Source organism: Crocodylus siamensis, chromosome 5 (genome assembly GCF_052110815.1).
Source record: "Crocodylus siamensis isolate JL-2025a chromosome 5, ASM5211081v1, whole genome shotgun sequence".
NCBI lineage: Eukaryota > Metazoa > Chordata > Crocodylia > Crocodylidae > Crocodylus > Crocodylus siamensis.
In genome coordinates this window covers 89,539,933-89,562,948 of record NC_143399.1, presented here as the reverse complement: position 1 = coordinate 89,562,948, position 23,016 = coordinate 89,539,933, and the positions used below count along the sequence as shown (strand labels likewise).

Sequence of the window (23,016 nt, the reverse complement as noted above, 5' to 3'; positions counted from 1 at the left end):
CTAAGTATAATAAGAGCCTAAAGTTAAGTTTCCAAATCTGTGTTAAAACCCCTACACTAAAGCAACCAGAAACACTGAGCACCCATGTAACCAAATGAAACCCATGTAGGCACACAGCTCTGTAACACTGGACACATATATGCTCTTACAGTTTGGGGGTCTTTGCTCAATTTTTATTAATAACTTATGTTTTTAAAAAGCTAAGGTGATCATCCCTTGTAAAGACCTTTAGCCTTCCTGTTAAAGCCTATGCAGAATTGCCCTGTAAGGGCAGCTTTATGCAAAGGGCTACAGTAACAAAATGCCAATGGAAAATGTACATACCCATTTATCCACTCGCACTATATTTATCCCAGTAAGATGCCCTGCTAAAGCCATTTAAACAAGAGCATTATTATTGAGTCTAGTTTAAAAAAAGTCATTTTAATATTAAAGTAGCCATTCCACTGTTCTGAGACAGTACTGCACTGATGGTCCTAACAGGAGTTTCAGAAAGAAAACCCATTGAAATGAATGGGCTGTCCAGTTCCCTTTGTTTTGGGTTCTCATTAGATTTCACAAATTAGGTAGGAATTTGAATTTGGTCTGCATGTGGCTGTGAAGCTTCCAAAGATAAGCATGCATGATGCAGAAAATAATAGCATTGACACAATAGCAGGTTCTGCCATGGAGTGTCTGAACCAGTGCACTAAGGTGGGCATGGGGTCCTAGTGTTGGAGGTCCCCTTTTCTTTGGTAAAGAACAAATTCACCTTTGGTTTTAATAATTTTCACAGCTCCTTCTTTTCAGGCCTGCCACCATTTGCTGGCCATGTTCCATCCTGAATAATTACGTTCTCCCTGAATGACGCACATACTTCTACTGATGTCATTAGGGCTGCATTGTTCTACTCCAGAGACAGCTGCTTTTCATTGTCAGATGAAATAATTGCTGGAGGCCTGTACTCACTCTAGAGTTTGTAATTATGTAAAAGTGTGCGGAGGTCTCTGAAAGGTGACATCTAAATTAATAAATCTAAGTAGAGGATGGGGTAAGAGAAATATTTTCAACTAAGAAGTCTTTAACAAACATTTTTAATTTATGAAGTTTTCCTTTCTATTTTCTTTCCTTCCCAACATTTTTCCCTTCCCTTTTCTAGTGGGATGAGAAAAAGATGAAAGGATATGAAGTTAAGAAAAAGTGTGAATGGAAGTGGAAGAACCAAAAGAAAACCCAAACAAACCAAAAGACTAAATACCATGATTTAAAAGCTTATTTTGTTTAGAATCTTTTTATTGGAAAAATATTAGACATAAATTTGGAATAAAGTGGAAAAGCTGATGTAGTCAAATGTATTCCTGAACTACAGAAATTACAGTTTTGTATCTTTCAAGCAGCCTTTGAAGAGAGTTACTTGGTACAGATTTGGTATGTTTAAGACTGTGTTAGATTATCATCCCTCTCAGCTCTGAGACTAATATGACTTTCATTCACATGCCTATTTAAATGTATTAAATGGTTGTCAGAGAATCCTGTTAACAGGTTTTGTAATGAGAAGTCTGTACAGACTGATACAGATGGTGACAGCCCTTCACGTTACTGCATGTTGTTTAATATGCTATGGGCCACAGAAATCTTTCTATGCCTCCCTAGCTCCCTTAGGCTTTCAGATGTCATATTTCTGACACAGAGCAAACTGAGCTCCAGATCTCCCATTACTGTGTATTTGGGAGTATATAATGATTCATATTCTGCTCTCAGATCGGCTTTTGCTGCGTTATGAGAGAGAATAGAATATAGCTCTATGAATTCTTTGTAATGTTTATGCCAGGGAGAAGAGGGGACTATTTAATCATACTGCACTGTAAACATTTTATCCTAGGTAGATGACCTGTTTAACGATTGATTTGTGGTCACATGAAATAATGTTAGATAAGATTTTGAGCAAAATTTTTAATCTTCAGTTTTTGTCCTGTAATGGATTGATGAACACCCCCCCCACCCCGCCCCCAAGCCCAAACTAAAGATTGTTTTGCAATATGGTGGAACACCTCAGACTGAATAAAATCCCTTGTTGACTTGTCTGAAGTGAATAAATGGTTTGAAGGCAGATCCTCTGTGTTACAGGTTTGCAGCAGATGCCATTCACTGTTCACTATAACAAGGAGTTGAAAGTAAGGTATTCCCAGAGCCATTACAGAAAATCAATTTTTTATCAGCTTACTAGCTTTCAGCAATCCAGAGGGTCAAGCCACACTGCAATAAAGGTAGCTCAGGAAAAAAAAAGGGGGGTCTACTGCATGAAAATATATCAGTGGTTTTGTAAACTGCCTGTCTTATAGGAAGTTACAGATGTGGCAGCTTAGGCAATGGTGGAAGCTTGAAGATGGTGGTGAGCCCTAGAAAGCAAGTATGTTGTGGAGAGCCCTAGAAAAAGGAGCTTGAGCAAAAGAACTCCCAGCCTTACGTTTTGTGAGTCCCCATACATGGCTGTCCCTGTCACGCTGGATCTGCATCTGCCCAGCATACAGGACTGAGTCCAGCTAAAGAGCAGACTACACTTTCAAGACATAAGTGGAAAAACTATTGTCCTTTTCTCCAACCTGTAGGCCATGGAAGCTGGTAGTATAGGAACAAGTCCGTTGCTTCTGGGGGTGTCTCGTTTTGGTCACAGTTGTTGCTTAAGTGGAAGATGGAGTCTTTTAGCTATAAAATCCGTTTTTTGTCTTTGCCTGATGCTGAAATGGAGCTGTTAGCCCATGAGCCTGACTTTGACTTCTTCGGGCTGCAGTTCCTGAAGAGTCCTTCAAGCTCACTAGAGCTCTTTCAGACTGTGTCAGAAAAGTGCCTGTAGCCAGGCCAAGGAAGTCCACAAGATTTAAGTATGTGCTTAACATTTAAGCACGTGCTTAAGTACCTTTCCAAAGCTGCGGAAGAATCCTTGCTGCATGTCAAGGGAGTCTTCTGACAATGCTGAGTGCACCTTTGGCAGATGTGACAATCAGGGTGGGCGTAAAATGGGGCATGAATGAATGCAGCCCCTGCCTGACAGATGAGTTAACCATGTTCTTTGGAACAACTAGCACTTTTGCTACTGCTGTTGTAAAACTCATGCAAGGCGCTGTTTTGGAATACCTGCCAAGGCAAGAATAGCTCAGGTCCCTAGTTTAGGCAAGCAAATTAAGATCTTTTGAAGCTTCCTACAGGATTCATTGCGTCTTATGTAGGGATTTCTTTAGCTTTTCCATCACTGCAGCTTATGACCCTGTTAACTCTGTGGGAAGGAATCAGAGGCATTTCTGTCAGAAGAATAAAGAATCCCCACTTTCCTGTTAGCTCTTTCACATTCATCTTGCTTTATTTTAACAGAATGAAAATCTTTCTGCTTTTCTTCATGAATGTGTAAGTTGACACTAATCACTGTTCTGCTGCTAGTTGTCTCTCTGCTTGAATCACTTTTGGCTGCTTCGACCCTTGAGATGGACCTGCCTTGTCTGTCAGTTTCCAGATCCTGGGTCCCATAGTTCTGCATCCCAAGGTCAGAAAGGATTACTGAGTTTGGGAACAGGAAAAATCGTTCTGATTAGGATTTGAATTACAGGAGGACTCGCCCTCCACATAAGAAATTAAAGCCTGCCTGTAAAATTTGAAAATCATACCCTGGGGGGGAGGGCGGGGTCTTCAGATTTATTAGGGCATTGTGAGGGGCAGCCTATTTTTTTTTTTGCAGACCACCCCCCCACCCAAGAGTCAAAGTATAATTCAAACCCTTGTTCTGATTATGATCCATCTCTCTTGAACAAAGGGGCAAAAGAATGGAGTGGTTTGTCATGCCTGATCAAACCTTGTTGAAAGGGACTTTCGTTTCAGAAAATAAAAACCAGGCATAGTTCAGATCCTTACCCCTCCTGATGGAACTCCCCTGAAAACTTGGGAGTTTTCTAATAAATTCCTGGAGGTTTGACCCACTTCTAATAGAATCCATGGCATAGAACCCTTTTTGCCTTTAATTTGCCCTCCCTTTTGCATGGTAGCTTTTTATATACATTATTGTTATTGTATTTATTTTTTTTACTTGAATTATCATAGCCGTCTCCTCCTCTGAACTATACTAGGATAAGGCCATTCTAAAAGATGCTTTATAATCTGCTTGGTCAATGATTTGTGTACAGTGCAAAGCTCTGCACACATGAATGAGAAAACATCCTAATAAGCTTATTTATAATAAACTCCATTTACAGATTGCCTAAGCAAAGGCTCATGATTATTGTATGCAATTTTTCAGTGCTATTGTTTCTGGGGGGTGGGGGGAAAATAAATCCTCTTAAGTTCTGCACCTTTATTTGGACAGAATTTGTGTCAAGTGTGTTTGTGCATATGTGCATGAATATAGCAGATTTCAGCAATGCAGCTATGAATATTTTAGTGTGGAGGATGCATGTGCAGTTTTAACAAATCCATGGGGGAATCTTCATGCTTTGAATATTTTAAAAAATCTATCCAAAGACTTTCAGCTATGTAATGATGTTACCTGAGGTAGCTGGCAAGTTAGGAGAGAAAATGCAGACTGCCACCAAAGGAGTTAGTTTATTCATATGTCTGAGCTACCAGATCAGTGCTGACAACTGTAATCATTGGCCTAAAGAGGGGGAGGGTAAAGGAAACTGAATGTTGTAATAGGCCATGTCAGACCTGTGTATAGTACAAGAGATTTTTACCAGTAGCAGATAGTTATCTAGTTCTCTTGTATCAGAATGTTTTACAAACTTCAGTTGATTTATGCCCTTATAAACTCCTGTCAAATACATGTGTCTCCATTTTATATGGAGAGCAAAAAACTATGGTGTGATCCATGTTGCAGATGGCTAGGTAATTTAAGAGGAAAGACAGGAAGTCCGACATTTTCCCAGTGCTATCCTCATAGTACAACACACTGCTTTTCTGTTCCTGCTGTGAAGTCTTTGTGCAGGCATCGGATACACACTGAAATGCTGGACAGATGTATTGGTATGAGAGGGGGCAGAAATCATGCTTGCACCTACCTAAGTCATCCTGTAGCAGAAAGAATGTAGAATTGAGTGTGCATTCCCTGTTCCAGAGCTCAGAGGGAGATCCAGCTTGGCCTGGGCTAACATATCTCCATTAGGAAACCCCAGGATCTTGTATCTTTGGCTAGTGAGCTCCTTCATGGGACACTGGGCGTGGAAATCGTCACGTAGGTCCTTGTAGACCCCTACCACGAAACTCAGAGAGGTGCCCCTTCCCATGAGCTTTCACAGCTCATGGTGGGCAAACTTCAACGAGCTAAGGAGGATAGCTGGAGAAGCGCTGAGGTCCCGGAGGGGAGGGGAGCCAGGTGTCCAAGGAGAGTGGTCGCTCCTTAAGGAGACGATTCTCCAAGCCTAAAGGAAGATAATCCCAATGAGGATCAAAGGGAGCAGGAGAGCACACAAGCCTCCATGGCTCACCAAAAGCATCCGGGAATGTCTCCTTGCTAAAAAGGAGGCTTACACCCAATGGAAAGAAGGGGTCATCGCCAGGGAGAACTATTCTGTAGTTGTTTGGGGATGTAGGGGGGTAGTTAGGAAGGCCAAGGGAGAGATGGAACTGGGACTAGCTTCCCAGGTTAAGGACAATAAGAAGTCCTTCTTTAAATACACAGGGGGTAAAAAGAAGGTCCCGGGTAATGTGGGACCCTTGCAGGACACGTTGGGAAATTTGGTCATCACACCAGACGGCAAAGCTAACATGTTTAACGATTTCTTTGCCTCCGTCTTCCTAAGTAGGGACCAGAACAGCCACCTCCCTGCTGGGCTGCCCTTGGGGCCTAGGGAAGGCACACCTGGGCCACGGGTTAGCAAGGATTTAGTTAGGGAGCTTCTGGAGGGGTTGGACGTATTCAAGTCAGCCGGTCCGGATGATCACCACCCTGGAGTTCTAAAGGAACTGGCCGAGGTCCTTGCAAGTCCCCTGGCACGTGGTGCTCTGGTGAGGTACCGGAGGACTGGAAGAGGGCCAACGTGGTTCCCATCTTCAAAAAAGGCAGGAAGGACCCGGGAAACTATAGGCCGGTTAGTCTTACCTCAATCCTAGGCAAGCTGTTCGAGAAAATTATTTTGGCACACATCCAGGAGGGGCCAGCAGGGGACTGCATGCTTAGGGGCAACCAACACGGGGTTCATCAGTGGCAGGTCCTGTCAGACCAACCTGGTGGCCTTTTACAATCAGATCACCAGATCATTAGATGCAGAGGTAGCAGTGGATATAGTCTTCCTGGACTTCTGGAAGGCTTCTGACACTGTCTCTCACCCCATTCTCATTAAGAAACTGGGGGACTGTGGTGTCAACACCCACATAGTCTAATGGGTCACCAACTGGCTGGAGGGCCACACCCAGAGGGTGGTAGTGGATGGGTCCTTCTCAACCTGGAAGGACGTGGGCAGTGGGGCTCCACAGGGCTCGGTCCTCGGGCCCGCACTGTTCAAAATCTTCATCAGTGATTTGGACGAGGTGGTAAAAAGCACTCTGTTCAAATTTGCTGATGACACTAAGATGTGGGGGGACATGGGCACACTAGAAGGATGCAACAGGCTACAATCAGACCTAGACAGGTTACAAGGGTGGGCGGATGAGAATAGAATGGGTTTCAACACAGACAAGTGCAAGGTGATGCACCTCGGGAGGAACAACTGGCACCATACCTACAGGTTGGGGAACTCCCCTCTTGTCAGCACGGAGGTGGAAAAGGATCTTGGGGTCATCATTGACTCCAAGATGAACATGGGCTAGCAGTGTGGAGAGGCAGTCAGGAAGGCCAACCGCACCTTCTCATGCATCCACAGATGCATCTCAAGCAGGTCCATGGAGGTGATCCTCCCCCTCTATGCAGCACTGGTCAGGTTGGAGTACTGCGTCCAGTTCTGGGCACCATACTTCAGGATGGATGTCTACAGCATGGAGTGGGTCCAGAGGAGGGCCACTCATATGATCAGGGGACAACAGGAAGGCCCTATGAGGAGGGGCTTCGGGACCTGAACCTGTTCAACCTCCACAAGAGAAGGCTGAAGGGGGGATCTAGTGGCCTGTTATAAATTAGTCAGGGGGGATCAGCAGGCATTGGGGGAGTCACTGTTCCCCGAGCACCACCAGGAGTGACCAGGAATAACGGTCACAAGATGGCAGAGTGTAGGTTTAGGTTAGATATCAGGAGGTGCTACTTTACGGTCAGGGTGGCTAGGGTCTGGAACCAGCTTCCAAGAGAAGTGGTGCAGGCTCCTACCCTGGGGGTGTTTAAGAGGAGGTTGGATGAACATCTTGCTGGGGTCGTTTGACCCCAGTATTCTTTCCTGTCATGGCAGGATGATCTGCTCAGGTCCCTTCTGACCCTACAAACTATGAAACTATGATACTTCTCTAGGTTCAGCAGCTTGCAACAAGCATTCAGCATCCCTGTTGTTCTGGCTTCTTGCCTGCTGGCAAGACTCTTTTCCTATTACAGAAGCAAACTGCCTGCTTATTGTTCCCAGTGACTGCTTCTTTCTACCTCTCATTGCACAACAGGAAGAGAAGCCAGGGAGCTGTTAAGAGACAGAGCACCTGGACGATAAGACTTGGGAGATAGGATACAACAGGGACAACTGTTTAACTCATGAGATTATGGGGCTGGCTGCTGCGGTCATGACTTGTAATAATTAAAGTAGCTGAGATGGGATAAAAAAAGAGAAGTTAAAAGCCCACAGGGGAGCAGCTGTGTGTGAGAAGACTCTGTGGGCTGGGAGAGCTGAAAAGAATGGAGAAGAGAATCTAGGGACAGTAGTTGAAGAAAAAAGGGATCCAGAGGTGTGTACCCAAGGAGGTGAGAAGAGAGACTGAAGAAAAGAAGAGAACAATTCCAGAAGAAAAGAACAGAGAGAGTGCATGAAAGAAGAGGGTGCCTGAAGCATTGAAATCAGAGCAGGTGAATATTTGTATTCCCCTAGTGCTATGAAACCTAGCTTTGCAGTGTACATAGGGCCAAACCATGGTCCTGAACTGCTGTACCTTTTGAATGTACATTCTTATAGGGACACAGATCAAACCTTACTGAGACCCTCTACCCAACCTGTATTTTAGAAGTGTTGGGGGATCTACTACTGTCTCATAAATGTGTCTGCACTGTAGGTTTCACAGTATAGGGGAGTGATGATCGCAAATTGAAGTTGACTGCAAAGGAGACAGGTGAAAAAGTTGGAGAGCAAGACAAGAAGAAAGAAGGATCAAAACAGAACAATAATATGAGAGATCTGCTAGTCATTCTGTTCTACAGGAACATGGGCGCTAAAAAGTTACAGAAGCCACACTGTTGGCATGCTTTTATATATATATATATATATATATATCTCAAGAGTGATAAGATAGTGAGGTGGCAAAGTTTGCTGCTAATACAAAATTAGTCTGAATAATCAAATCCAAAACTGATGGTGAACAGGAGGATCTCACCAAACTTGAGTGAGTGAGTGGGCAGTAAGACAAGAGATTAAATTAAACACCTGTAAATGCAGAAAAATTCATGGGATAAATTAGCCAATTCCAAACCTGTCACAATGTATGTATGATTATAATTCGGGGAAGAGACCTTAGAGTCCTTGTGGAGAATTATTTAAAAACATGAGCTCAGTGAGTAGCGTTGGTCAAAAAGCTCAATGGATTTTAAGGAATAGTTAAGGAAGCAACTAAAAGCAAAAGGAGACTGGATGCACACCTTGCTGAGATTATTTAACCCCAGCAGTCTTTCCTGCCCAGAGCAGAGGGTTGGACCTGATGATCTGATGAGGTCCCTTCCAGCCCTAAACTTCTGTGAATCTGTGTGAAAGCATCATTATCTCATTTATTATTCATGGTATGCCTACATCTTGAGTACCGTGTGCGGTTGTAGCCCTGCCCCTCCCCACCTTCAATGGGGCTAGAGTAGAAATAGAAGTACAGAGAGTGGAAGCAAAGGTGATCAGGGGGATGGAACAGCTTCCATATGAGAGGGGTGTTGAAAAGCCTAAAACTCTTCAGTTTGGAAGAGATGACTCAGATGGGGATATCATCAAGGATATGAAGGATGATGCTGGAAAAATGAATAGGGCAACTCTTCACTATATTTCATAATGCAAGAACTAGAGGGTACCTGTACCATCAGATGGCAGATTTAGAACAAAGGAGAGGAACTACCTTTTAACATAAGTATAATATAATGTAAAGTTCATTGTCATAGGATATATAGTATAATTGTGTCTCAAAAGAGATTGGACAAATTGTCGCTTGTAGGTGTTGTAAGGCTTTGGCCTCTTCTTGATAGGTGCCTTGTCCCCAAGCAACATCAGGGTGAGACTTGGGCTCAGGTGCCACCTAGATGATATGGGTGCTGCTCCTACTTGCCTTCCACATCTTTAATGTTCCATGTTGGGGAGGCACTTCCCTTCAGGTGGCCCCCACAAATGAAGAGGTCTCAACCCCAGTCTTTTCTTCGTGGGGCTTCCCTTTTCCCCACTCTTACCATGTCCACGGCCTGGACAAATGCTGCACCCTGCAAGTTATCTTCTGGATGATATTTCCCTACACCCAGGTTGCCCGCCTTGGGATGGATCTGGCCTTCTTGGCCAGTACAGTCATCCCCCACAGTCAGTTCCTCAGCTTCGGGCTGACTTGGACACATACCCCTGCCCTGTCTTAGGGCTGACTAAGACTTCACGTGAATCTAAGAGAAACCATCCGGCATCCGCTGTCTTGCTCCTCCTGAGCTGGAGGGGTGTGCAGTTTCCAAACTGGGTTGCTCTTTCCTCCCTGCCATGTTGCTTGTGTGGGTTAGCAGCTTCCTACCACTGTCCCCAGCCACTGTACCTGTATTCCCTGGTGGGGTTGTGGCATCGCTCCCAAGCGTCTCTTGCCACCCCAGGCTTGGGTTTCTATCCTGCTGTGTTGGAGCCCTCCAGTTGCCTCTCCGCTACTCTTGCTTGCTCTCCAGCTGGACAATCCTCTGTTTGACTGCTGGTGTCTCCTAGCCAGCATCTCACTCTTCCCACGCAGGCCACTCAGCTCGTCTCCCAGCTGCTATCTGAGGAGCCTGCATCTTGCTGAGGCTCTTCCCCCATCCCTTGCCGATCAGCAGCTTCAGGGAGCTCTGGAATCGCAGAGCCTGCATCTGCGCTTCCTCCCAGCTGATGCTCGTTTCAGCTTCTGTGATGAGTATCGGAGTGCGTGGGATGGGGGTCTGGGACCCACTAGAGGGGCTTTTCCTTCCCCTTTCACACAAATTTATGGCCCACTCAGGTCTGTTAAGTCAGAGGTATAACCTCGTGGCATAGGACATCCCTACATCTATGACTAGTGGTGGCTGGGAGGGCATGACAGGAGCTGGATCACTCACACATGCTCTTACTCTTCTAATCCTCTAAGCTAAGGCATCTACTACATGTCACTGTTAGAGACAGAATATTGGGTTTAGATTAGGACATTTGATCTGACCAGTTACAGCAGTTCTTGCTTTCATAATACAGACCAGGTAGACTACATAAAATAAGGCAGCATCAAGAGAACCTGCTTGAACATGGGAGATAAATCCCCTTGTTTATGGAAAAAGGAAAAGCCTTTTTTGATCTGTTAGATTTCCCATACCTTGTAATTGGCTGTTATCTCTGAATCCCTCTGTGCACTGTGAGGCACTCTTCAGAAAGCAGGCATGCATATTTTCTGAACAGAGTACCCGTGCCAGAACTCTTAAAGCACCGACATCCTCGTGGTCTGTTGACAGTAGCTGGTAGCTGCCTAGACATTGGCAATGCTTGTGCAGTGTGTGCAAAGTTGTCTGTGAACTTAAATTTCTGTGCACACACAAGAGCTGTTGGGCTGGAGACTCTTTGAGAATGAGGCCTTAAACATTTCAGGGCACATCCACTAGAAATTCTGATGGTGTTTACAAGTCCACTAGTTTAGCATTAGCGTGCACTTCCTGCTATTTTATCAGAACCGGACCTGTCAGATTACCAAATTTCATAGCTAACCACGGCCTTTGTACACGCAACAAAATTGGCCTTTAAAGGGGCTTAAATGCCCTTTTGCACTGCTTTAATGGCATTGCTGTTTGCACGCTTGATGGCATATTGCGCTTTAATGGCATTACTGTTTACATGCTGGGTGGGCATATTGCACTTTAAGTGACTTTGTTACATAGCAAGATAAAACACCTCCAAGGTGTTTTAGTTTGCTACCTAACAAAGTGCAACAGTGCACGGGGTCCTGGAAGTCGACATGCTTGGGGTTTGGTGGGTTTCCAGTGCCCCGTGCACTGTCCCTGCCGCCTTCTCTGGCTACCAGCACACCCAGCCTCCCTCCTGCTTCCTTGCCTCTCTACCCCAGGGGTAAGCTAGCCATTCCCAGATGGTCCAGTTCCAGGTGCTGGGGATGGTGTAGGGGAGCTGGAGCTTATCTGCTTCTCCAGCGGTGGGGGGGCAGGGCGAGCTGAGCTGAGGGGTTGCTGTTGCTCCTAGGTCACATGACGCCCTGAGCTGTGGGGGACGCTGGTACTTCCTTCCACAGCAGCAGGGCCCCCCAGGCAGCACCTGCCCACTGGCGCCCAGCCCGGGTGGTCCCGGAAGGGTGCTGCAGCTATGGAGAGTAGCACCAAGCCCTGTGCAGCTCAGGGACTGTGTGATCCAGCAGCAGCCCATGCAGGCAGGCTCCACTGAAGAAAAAAAGTAGCGAAGATCCTGATCTTTTTTTTTATTTCCTCCCCAGAGCCTGCCTGCCTGAGCTGCATGGGGTCCGGTGCTTCCCTCCATGGCTGCGGGAGGGGAGGGGCAGCGCTTCCCTCCACAGCTACGGTGCCCCCAGAACTTCCTGGGGCAGGTGCCAGCAGGCAGGTGCCATCTGGGAGGTGCTGGTACTGCCACTGCAATGGAGGGAAGCACCAGCCCCTTCGCAGCTCAGGAACCTCTCGGCTTGCTGGCAACTTGCCTCCCCTCTCCCCGCTGCTGCTGGAGAGGTGGGTAAGGATCAGGCCCCCCACCCCTGTGTACATACATGGGGGTTTATTTTGGTTTAATTCTCTCTAAATTGAAGTGGTCGCAACTGTAGGTTTTTAAAAACCCACCATTTCTATTTAGGCAAAACTAAACTGAATTAAACCCCCATGGCATGTACAAGCACCTATATAGATGCTTTGTTTATAATAAAAATAGTTTGTCTTAAATTATTTTACATCATTCATGGGCAGTTTTGTGCATATTGGCAATTCACAGTGATGTGGAGGAAAGGCCCCTGTTTCCCTCCATTTTTATTGTGTGCTTTCTTATTTTTGTTGCTTTCCCACAATTCACTGCCATCTTTTTTGCTCTAGGCCTTGGTACTTGTCTGTTTTACTTTATGTTGTTCAGTTTCCTGGGAAGGGATTTGGTTGTCCTCTTAAGGAGTCGTCATTTGAATCTTGTATGCAGAGCATAGAAACAACTTAGAGAACAGGGGTTGCTGTTGCTGCAAATAGGAGAAGAATCTTCAACTCACCTGTTTTGAGCATGTCCTTCAGCAGCTTAAGCCTGCCTGTTTCTGATTTAGGACTGAAGTGCTAATCAGACCCAGCTGACCTATCCAGACCTTTCCTTTAGTTGTGGTACTTTATATTTTGATGATCTTGGACTAGCAACTGGCTTTTAGCAAATGTCCGCGTGACTGAATGTTTCTAAAATCAAAGTCACTTGGAAGAAGCTGCAGTTGAGGAGCTATTAGGAGGAAGTAAGTGATTGAGTATGTAGCCTCTAAAAGTCCTGCTTTGACAGGAACATAACCTGGCATGGAATATTACTGGAGAGATAAAAGGTGGGTTTCTGATGCTGCCTTCCACTGGCTATGACATTTTATACTATTTTAAGGGTTCTCTTCTTCCTGACAGTCAGTGCCTGCATTCAATCACTACCTGTCAACACAGTTTTATTTAGTGTGAATAAATATGGCATAATTAGCTAAAATATGAGTCTTATAATTACAGGTGTAGTTGTTTTATTTGCTAAGACTCTGTGCCAAAGGAAAATGACACAACATGCCAAGAGGATTTAAAATTTGAAATCTAAATTTATCAATGTGATTATTTAGTGGTGATGAGGGTATTTTGACTTTGCCCCAATTTCCTTTGACAGTTCTGGTGCTTGTAGTGTTAGGCGGAGATGAAGATACATTTAGCTGTAGTTGCTTTCAAAGGCATTCTGAAAGAGCAATTGCTGCTATTTTGGCTACATGATTCCCTCAGAGAATTTTATCTTTACAGCTGGATTACTCTGTCCTGCTGTTGGTACATTTTTACCTAGAGCACTGTTCTTATTACAATGGAATTCAGATGATGTGATGACACAAATACTTGAAGAAGGCTCCTTGGGTGTAAAATCTCTGCCAGAAACTATACAAATCTAACCTAAAAGCATCCATTCCTAAATGCTTTAGCTTTTTTCCAAGTCCTAAAGTGACCTTATTTATATCATTCTAATCAGAGCCTGCCAGAACTTCTGCTTCTTTACAGTTAGAATTCAAATGTAAAAATAAGTGATACAGGTTAGGAGCATTAAGTCCTGAAAGACAACAAAGAAAAAAATGTTGAAAAGAAAAGTAAATACTAAACTATTTTTAGATATTGGTTAGTACTTGTTGCTGTGAGCTTAAGGAGAATAATGTCATTTTTTGCTAAGAGGCTTATTTGATTTACCACTTTCTTACAGAACTGTGTACTCTGCCTCTTAAAAAAATCAGCAGTATGCTTGTTTCGTTTTTAAATGAAGTGGGTGGCAGTCTCAACTTGCTCATTCATGGAGCTTGCATTATTCTAACCAAATGTGAGTTCTAAGGAAAAGTTTGAAATGCTTTGTAGGATTTCTGGGCATCTTAAAGTACAAAATGTTATTGTTAAGGGCTCCATGCAAATCATCTTACAAAGTTGCAGTGATGACTCCACAGCTATGATTTCAAAGTAAATTGTTGTCCTGGGTCCAGCTTGATAATTCTGTTGTTAGGTCCCTGACCAGAAAACGAATTTTAGAAGGAAAACCTTGAATTTGAATTAAAGATGCCATTTTTGAGGCATGTGAGATGGTGCCAAGGATGCAGAGGGTGCTGTGGGAGGGGACTCTAGTGTTGGCTCTGCTGCCTGATGCAGTGGGGTGCTGACAGCTCCATCAGTGTTCAGCCTGGGAGCATTGCACTATGTTGTTCTGCTGTTTTTTCCCACAGCCCCATGACATGTCTGGTGGGAGCATTACAGGGCCCAGCCACAGTGCAGGGGACTAGGGGAGGAAGAGAATGTGCTGCTGATGAGCCACCAGCATGCTGCCTGTGCCAGGGAGGCAGGTGACACTGACAGTTGCATGTTCCTGCCCCCCCCCCCCCCAACCCATCTCTCACACCACTGCCCATAGAGCAAGGATAGAAGCCTGTCCTGGCTCACCAGCCCTGCTCAACAGGGCAGTACAGACTATCAAAACACCACAGGCTGAATTGATTCAGTCTTTGCAGGTTAGTTTAAGGTGCAAAGATTGAACCAATAAGCAAATGAATAGATATTCACCTTTGATTCAAGAAATGCTGCCACATTCCTGCAGTGATTCAAGCCATAAGCTGGGGGCACTAGAGTGCGGCTCTTTGGCACAGCCAGCATGGCTTGTATGTTCATTTCCTCTGCTGCCTCCTGGGATTTTTAGTTCAGACTCACAACAACAGGACTCTGCAGGGTTGCTCATCACTTCCTCTTCCTGCTTCCAGCACTAAGTAAGCAGGGCAGAACAGCTCCATAGTTTCATAGTTGGTAGGGTTGGAAGAGACCTAAGCAGATCATCAAGTTCGACCCCCTGCCATGGGCAGGAAAGGATGTTGGGGTCAAACGACCCCGCTAGGTGATTGTCTAGCCTCCTTTTGAAGACCCCCGGGGTAGGGGTGAGCACCACTTAGCTTGGAAGTTGGTTCCAGATCCTAACCTCCCTGACTGTGAAGTAGTGTCCCCTGATGTCTAGCCTGAATCTACTCTCAGTCAGCTTATGGCCGTTATTCCTTGTTACTCCCTGTAGTGTTCGGGGGAACAGGGACTCTCCCTTTGCCTGCTGGTCCCCCTTGGCAAGTTTATAGATGTCCACCAGATCCCCTCTCAGCCTTCTCTTGTGGAGGCTGAACAGGTTCAGGTCTCGTAGCCTCTCCTTGTCAGGCCTGCCCTGCTGCTCCCTAATCATATGAGTGGCCCTCCTTTGGACCCTCTCAATGCTGTCCACATCCCTCCTGAAATCGGCGCCCAGAACTAGACACAGTACTCCAACTGTGGCCTAGCCAATGTCGCATAGAGGGGGAGGATCACCTCCCTGGACCTGCTTGTGATGCTTCTTTGGATGCATGACAAGGTGTGTGGTTAGCCTTCCTGACCGTGTCAACACATTGGTGGCCCATGTTCATCTTGGAATCAATAGTGACTCCAAGATCCTTTTCTGCCTCTGTGCTAACAAGAAGGGAGTTCCCCAGCCTGTAGGTATGCTGCTGATTCTTCCTCCCCAGGTGCAATATCTTGCACTTATCTGTTTTGAAACCTATCCTATTCTCATCTGCCCACCTCTGTAACCTGTCCAGATCTAGTTGTAGCCTGTCCCTCTCTTCTAGCATGCTCACTCCTCCCCACATCTTAGTGTCATCTGTGAACTTGAACAAGGTGCTTTTCACCCTCTTGTCCAAGTCCCTGATGAAGATGTTGAACAGTGCAGGCCCAAGGAAGGAGCCCTAGGGAACCCCACTGCCCACACCTCTCCAGGTCAAAAATGACCCATCCACCACCACTCCCTGGGTGCGGCCCTCCACACCCATCTGATTTGTAACCCATCTGACTGTGGGCATCAACCCCACAGTCGCCAAATTTTTTAATGAGGATGGGGTGAGAGACGGTGTGGAAGGCCTTCCTAAAGTCCAGAAAAACTATGTCCATTGTGATACCTGTGTCCAAGGCTTTTGTGACCTGGTCATAGAAGGCCACCAGGTTGGTCTGACAGGACCTGCCACTAGTGAACCTATGTTGATCGCCCCTAAGCATAATCTCCCCTGCAGGTCCCTTGCAGATGTGCTCCTGGATAATTTTCTCAAAGAGCTTCCCCAGGGCTGAGGTAAAACTAACGGGCCTATAGTGTCCTGGTTCCTCTTTCTTCATTTTTTTGAAAATGGGGACCACATTGGCCCTTTTTCAGTCCTCTGGCCTCTTGCCAGAGCACCATGAGTGCTCATAAAGCTGTGCCTGGGGTCCCGCGATGACCTCTGCTGATTACCTCAGCACTCTGGGGTGGAGATCATCAGGACCTGTTGATCTGAGCACGTCAAGTCCCTCCAGAAGTTCTCTGACTAGGTCCTCACTGACCATGGGCCTGGCTGCACCTCCCCTTGGGTCTGTCCGGAATCCCAGTGTGGGGGATGTCCCTGTCCCTACTCAGAAAAATGGAAGCAAAGAATCTGTTAAAGAGATTAGCTTTGTTGTCTGGTGCTACCACCAGATTACCAAGCATGTCCTGCAGAGGCCCCATGTTACTTGGTACCGTCTTTTTACCCCCTATGTATTTAAAAAAGGACTTCTTTTTATCTTTGGTCTGGGTCACTAGTCCCAGTTCCATCTCAGCCTTAGCCTGCCTAACAGCCCTCCTACAGTCTTGAGCAATGAAGGTATAATCCTCCTTGTTGATGGCCCCTCCCTTCCATTGGTGTACACCTCCTTTTTGGCTTTGAGAAGTTCCTGGATGCTTTTGGTGAGCCATGGGGGCTTTTGAGCACTCCTGCCCCCTTGTATCCGTGTGGGGATTGTGACCCTTTGGGCTTGGAGGATCGTCTCCTTAAGGAACGACCACTCTTCTTGGACTCCCAACTCCCCTCCCTTCCCCTCCCCTCTGGAACCTCATTGCCTCCCTGACTAATGTCTTTTGTTCTGAAGTATGGTTTGTGGTCCAGAAAGCCGAAGCCCGCTGCGAGATACCACTCCCAAAGCCACAAGTTGACGTCCCAGATGCAGGTCTCATGGCATCTTCTATGTCCACTCACTGGAAGGACCAATGAGAAGATCACCTGTGCCCCCATCTCCTTCAGCTTGCCCCACAAAGCTTGGTAGTCCTTCATCAGGTGATCTGATGAAGCCACATGCTATGTTAGCATGTGGCTCCTGGCCGCATCATTAGTGCCCACATAGATTAGGACCATGAGATAGTAATCAGTGGGCTGGATGAGGGCCGGGATCATTTCCATCATGTTCTGAATCTGTACTCTGGGCAGCCAGTAGACCTCGCTTGTCACGGGATCCTGGCAACAGATGGGTCCCTCTGTTCCTCTCAGGATGGAGTCACCTATGATAAGTACCTGGCGTCTCTTCTTCTGGGTCAACTTGCCTCCTTCGGCCCGTTTTGTGCGTGCAATGACCTTCTCACCAGAATTTTCCTCCTCACCATCCTCTTCCTCCAATGTCCCCGGGCTTCATACCTGTTGCCCAGCTGGACCGGGGGAGCTGGTACTATACCATCGTGAGCAGCCCTGGCTCTGGAGGGACCCTTCTGCCATGCTGCTGTGGTGGGCACCTCCTGGGGCTCTTCTTCCTTTGGTGCATGGCCCTGTAGGGAAAGGAAATACCCATCAATTTCATTCTCTGCTCCCCTGATCACCCTCAACCTGCTAACCTCCTCCTGGAGCACCCTTAACTGCCCCTTCAAGGCCCTAAGATGGGTGCCTGTGGGACAGGTGTGGGAGCCCTGCCCCACCCCGGCCCTGCCAGGCATCCCCTGCAGGCCAGGGGGCAGGATGACACCAGCTCCCGTGGGCTCCATTTGGATGGAGGCCTCAGAGAAGCCCTGGGTTGGCAGCACCCCCTGGGCATGGGCCCTAGCAGTACTCCATGTCCACACCATTTTTTTGTTGTTGTTTGGCTTTGTTTTTGTTTTTGTTTTTTTGTGGTGTGGTGCCTTTGCCTTACCCTTGCCGAAGTCTTCCTCCTGTCCCCTCCTGCTTTCCCACCAGTGCAAACACCAGCACACCCTTACAGAGCATACCTGTTTACACACTATGTTAGCATGTGGCTCGGAAGCACAGCTCCCTGCCAGCTCAGCTGAAAGGGATCCTGGGGACTTCCCCTCCGGATCCGCCCTAGCTGCACCAGCTCCTCTCCCCACTTACCTTAGGGGGATCCGCTGCTGCTGCCCCCGCCGCTGCCTCCACTTCCCCCACCGCTGCCTTCATTCAGGTAAGGGGCCACACGTGTGAGTGGTGCCCCACATGTGCCTAGTCAGCCCCTCTCCTTGCCATCTTCAGCCCCAACATAGGGGAAGAAAAGTTTAATCTCCCTCCCTGGTCCCAGACCCCAGCAGGGGTTTGCTTGGGGGTACAGGACAGTGAGCCAACCAGTGAGGCTAGTGAGCCAGCTCCCACTGTTCCAGCTAGGGAGCAAAGGGGTGAAGCCAGCCCAGCATAGGGCTGCAAAATGCTGGGATGCAGGGGAACTCTGATTTAACTTGATCCAGGAAGGGGTCTGGGACAGAAGTTTCATAAATTGATTTGACCTAAATCAGTTAAGCCTGATACTACATTCAACCAGGTTTATCTTAAAGCAATTTCAGCCATTTTGAAACTGGTTTATGTACACTGAACTTCTATTCTATTACAGGTAAAAAACCAGTTTCTGATCACTTAAACTGTCTTATGTGTAACTTCTGTCTCAAGCCCAGGACTCTAGTGGCCAGTCAGAGCTGTGTAGGTGGAAGACAGAAGATTTTTAGCCTTAACATGGGTGACTGGTGCCTCTTGAGTCAGGGGGAGCACTTCCCCCTCAAGTGGCCAGTCATCAACTGGGAGGGGCAGGTGTCCCCCTACAGGCAATCCTGCTGACCCAGAAGTGGCAGTGGCTGGCACTTCTGGGCATACAACTGACACTTCCAGGAGAGTGCTGGTACTTCCAGGTGAGCCCCTACTCTCCAGCCGGCACTTTCGAGGGGGGCACCATTGTTCCTGCCTACCGCCCCTGCCTGGGAACGCTGGCTAACCTGGGTGTGCAAGAGCTCTCAGGGGGTGCATGCCCATCCCTGTGCACCCCTTATGCATCGCCACTGAGCCTTAAGGTGTGACTGCTCCAAACTCCGAGCTAGGACTCAACATTTCTGTGGCTTACAGCATAAGATGTAACAAGGCCCTCAGCTTGTTCACATACAGTAAGAACATATTAGCCACTGTTCTTTTGAAATCTTCCACTTCTGAAAGGGCTCCAAGCTTTTGTGTGCCTACTCTGCGGGAGAAGTGTTTTGGGTTTTTATGGTTTTGGGGTTTTTTTGGTAAGACTATCTTAAAACTAGGATAGTCTAGAAATTTTAACCTTGTTTCTTCTTTTGCCCTTAATGGTTCATGATCCAAAGGTCGTGGAAACCAATGAAAAGTCTCCCAGTGGCTTCAGAATATAGCACCATTTTCATGAGATTAGACAAAAAAAAGTTAGCAACTGTTTGTTTTTCAAAAATTCAAATGTGTCTACGTGCTCCGTCAAATTCCAGGATATGTTAAAACCACCTGGCTAGGTCTTGCAGAGTTCACAACATCTGCTAGCTAAACTGTTCAGGGCTGACAACTATATTGATTTTGTTAATTAACTTTCAGGCTCTTCAGGTTTGCAGAGCTGGAAAGCAAAATATTGCTGACTAGGGTCTTTGAAAGTGCCCACTGCCATTGGGCAATTTTGGGAAGTTCATTTTGAGACCTTTTCATGGGGCTTGTTTTTAGAATGTGGGTGTTCAGCACTTTTTGTTAGTCAGGCCTTTCTCTGATTCAGAGTTGTATGAAAATATTGAGCCAAAATTTTTAACAACTTTGCTGTCTGCATACAGTGCACCCTTTATTTTCCAGCCTTATTCATATGGCAATTCAAGAATAAAATTATGCGCAAAAATATTTTTCATTAACCTAGACAGCTCTATAAAATATTGGATAAAAGTAATTAAATAAATACCAATGTAAATAAATGATCTTTCAATATTTTAATATACTTTAATATCTGGAATAAAAAATATTCTTTGAAAATTGAATTTCATGCTTCAGTTTTTTTCCTTAAAATACTTTACTTCTGGGTATCTACTGGGTTTCTTGTCAGTGGAGAAATGACTAATTTTGAGAAAAATAAAATTGCACTGATTTTTTTTAAATTTTCTTTTCTATGAAGAGGGTGCTTTTTAGTTTTTCACTGAAACGTTAAAATATGAAATATTGTGTGTAGAAGTTGTGCTTTCAAGTCTTGTAAATATTTCATGTACTTTCCTTAATTACTATTTATAGCATGCCTCTTTCAGAAATGGTACCCAGTGAATCCTCAGCCCAAGCAGCATTGGCCTCAACCCCCACTTCCCTGCTCCTGGGAATGAGCACAGAAACCCCCCCGCAACCATTGTGACCCTCTGCGTCTTGCTGCCACTGCTTGCTTCGAGAGTAGCAGCGTGCTTCCCTCTCCCCCGGGTAAGAGTCAATGTTTAGAAATGCGGCAGGGGAAATACTGCCACCACACCCTGGGGTGCACTCCATGCCCACCTGCCTGCGTGTACCCCCTATAACCTTTCTAAGTACGCCTGGTTGACAACCCCGGGTCTAAGCTACTACCGAATACTTGGGTTCCTGAGTCTGCAGGCTTGCTGTGCAGAGCCTCTTGCCTTTTCACACACCCTTCTGCACAATCTCCCATGCTAACTCACATGCCAGGCCCAGAGAATGCCTGTTTGCACCGCTTCGGTTGTGTGGCTTCCTGTGGGACTGGACTAAGTAGGAGCTGGGAGGCATTACCTTCCTCCGCTCTGTTCAGCTGCAGCCCCGTCACTGGCTAGCACCTACCCACTGCAGGCCTCGCTTACCTCCTGGCTCTACACTGGGGGTCAGGGCTTACACCCATGTATCTCGCACCACAGCAGGTCCCAACCAGGGTGCATCACAAGGAGTAAGCACCCCCACTTTCTCTTGTACTTACTGGAAATAGATGCTTTTGGCCAGGTATGGCTATGTTCAGAGAATCCCATGCGTCATGTTAGGGGCCAGTTGCCTCATTGATTTCAAACATTTAAAATTAGGTACATGCTTAAGCACTGTGCTAGAATGGGAGCTGCATTGGAAAGGACAGCACAGAGTATAAAGTGGAGTCAGTGATTAGAATACAATAGGTAGGAAGTGGGGAGGGAGAAAGCTGAGAGAGACATACAAGGAAAGCACTGACAGGACTAAGCAGTCATAAAAGCTAATCCAGGTAATGAGGTAAGAGTCTATCACCCCTGTTTAAACCATACTTAACACCACCCAGTCTGTGGGTGATTTTTTTGTTCCAGAATTTCCTGTTCAAACTGTTTTAAAATTTTTTTTACCTGATTACAGCAATCGTGAGATCAGCGATGGAGTGTCCAGAAAGGTTCAAGTGTTCTGCTACGGGCTTTTGTGTCTTTCTGCAGCTGACATCAGGTCATGTCAGATATAACTTGCACCTGCCAACATTAGCTCAGGGTGACATTTTTTTTAACCCCCGTCACATTCCCACAGTTAAAATTAATAGCTTTCTGAGAAGTATATAGGCCATCATAATCTGTCCTTTGTTTTCTTTTTATTTGTGATGGAAATTTAATAAAATACTTTCTGTCAGACTGCTGTTTCTGGGAGTGAAGTACAGAAGAGGTCTTTTTAAATTGCTTGCCTACATTATCTTTTAATACTTGGTTTATGCACAGCAGTTCAATCATTGCAGAATCTCTTTGGTTTTTGTGAGCGTTACCATATGGTATGTCTGCGTTATTAATATCAGTGTCCTGACAGATTTCTGACTCCCGTGATTCCACATTTCCTTTGTCTCAAAGACGCCTTCATAAGACTTCATTTATATGCAGATCTTTCTCTCCTTGTAGGTTGGTTCAACTCAAACAGATGAACCAGGAAACTTTTTTTATTATTAGAACTAGTATTGAGTGTATAGCTCTGGGTGGCCTGGGGGGGAGATAAAACACCTGTTAAGAGCATCACTGGAGGCCCAAGCTAGGGCTGACCTTCTGGTTTGCAAGGTGCTGCACTAAAAAGAATACTAAGAGGCAATTCCTGCCCAGGAGCACAGGCAGGACAAGTAAGGTAGGAGTGAAATGGAGTCCCAGCACTACTGAGACTGACCCAAGGACACACAGCAGTCAGGAATCTACTTCCTGACTTCCCATCCTGTGTACCTCTTTATTGGACCACACCAGAAGTCCTGAGCTTACATGAAGGCTCTGGTCTTATAATGCTCATTCATGTGCAAAATGTTTTGCATGCAAGTAACCCACTGAATACTGTGGTACAACCCACCTCCTACTTCTATACAGGTTTGAGGTGAAATGCCTGATTGTGTCAGAACTCACTGTCACATGCAGCATTGATCAGTGTGTGTGATGCTGTTAGAGTCATTGGCACCACTCTCAGCTGTCAGCCTTGTATGTTGATAAGATCACACATGCAGAGAGAAAGCAGCACAGCACAGAGCTAAAGTTTGCTGCTTAAAGGGAATGGGCATGAGAGGAAGAAATTTTGCTTCCCCAGCAAATAACAGTCCCAGGTTGCCTTTGCCCAAGTGACTCCTGTACTGGCCTCTTGCTGTTGCATCTCTCAAACTACATGTATTTCTCAGTCTGTGCAGTAATTTACTGCTACTCCTTTTAATTTAGTTTCGTCTTCTCAAGAGTTGCTGTAAGCCTTCTAATTTATATTTCACGACAAGCTCCTTCGCCTGCCTTCTGCTTTCACGAGGTAACTGTAGGTAGAGTTTTTTTTCTTACTGTTCAACAGAAGAATACCCTGAAGACAAATGGAGTGGCTGACAATTTAATCCAGAACATAAATTGAGCTTTTAATTGTTGCTTCTAGGATATTTTGCAGAAACAATTTAATTAGAAGAGTAAAACAGGACTTTGCTATTTTCCTTCATTTTATTTACCAGGCTTTTTCTAGTGTACTAATCTGAGTTTTATGAAAATCAGTCTGAAGTGTCTGGGGATTCATTTCTAG

General features: G+C 45.9%; 1 protein-coding gene across 6 annotated transcripts in view; it reads left to right on the top strand.

Annotated features, from left to right (window-relative positions):
- Positions 1-23,016, top strand: part of VWC2 (von Willebrand factor C domain containing 2) — a 122,155-nt gene that overhangs the window by 75,355 nt on the left and 23,784 nt on the right. Inside the window, exon 4 of one of the 6 annotated variants that reach the window (XR_016442676.1) lies at positions 20,307-20,469. The exons of 4 other annotated variants lie outside the window; for them this stretch is intronic. Coding sequence is in view for 1 of the 2 variants with exons in the window: in XM_090049685.1 (XP_089905811.1) it covers positions 1,139-1,146 (8 nt within the window). In the remaining variant the exon portion in view is untranslated. Of the gene's footprint in view, positions 1-1,138; positions 3,625-20,306; positions 20,470-23,016 lie in introns of those variants that run through there. One more of the 6 variants, XM_090049685.1, reaches the window with a different exon arrangement.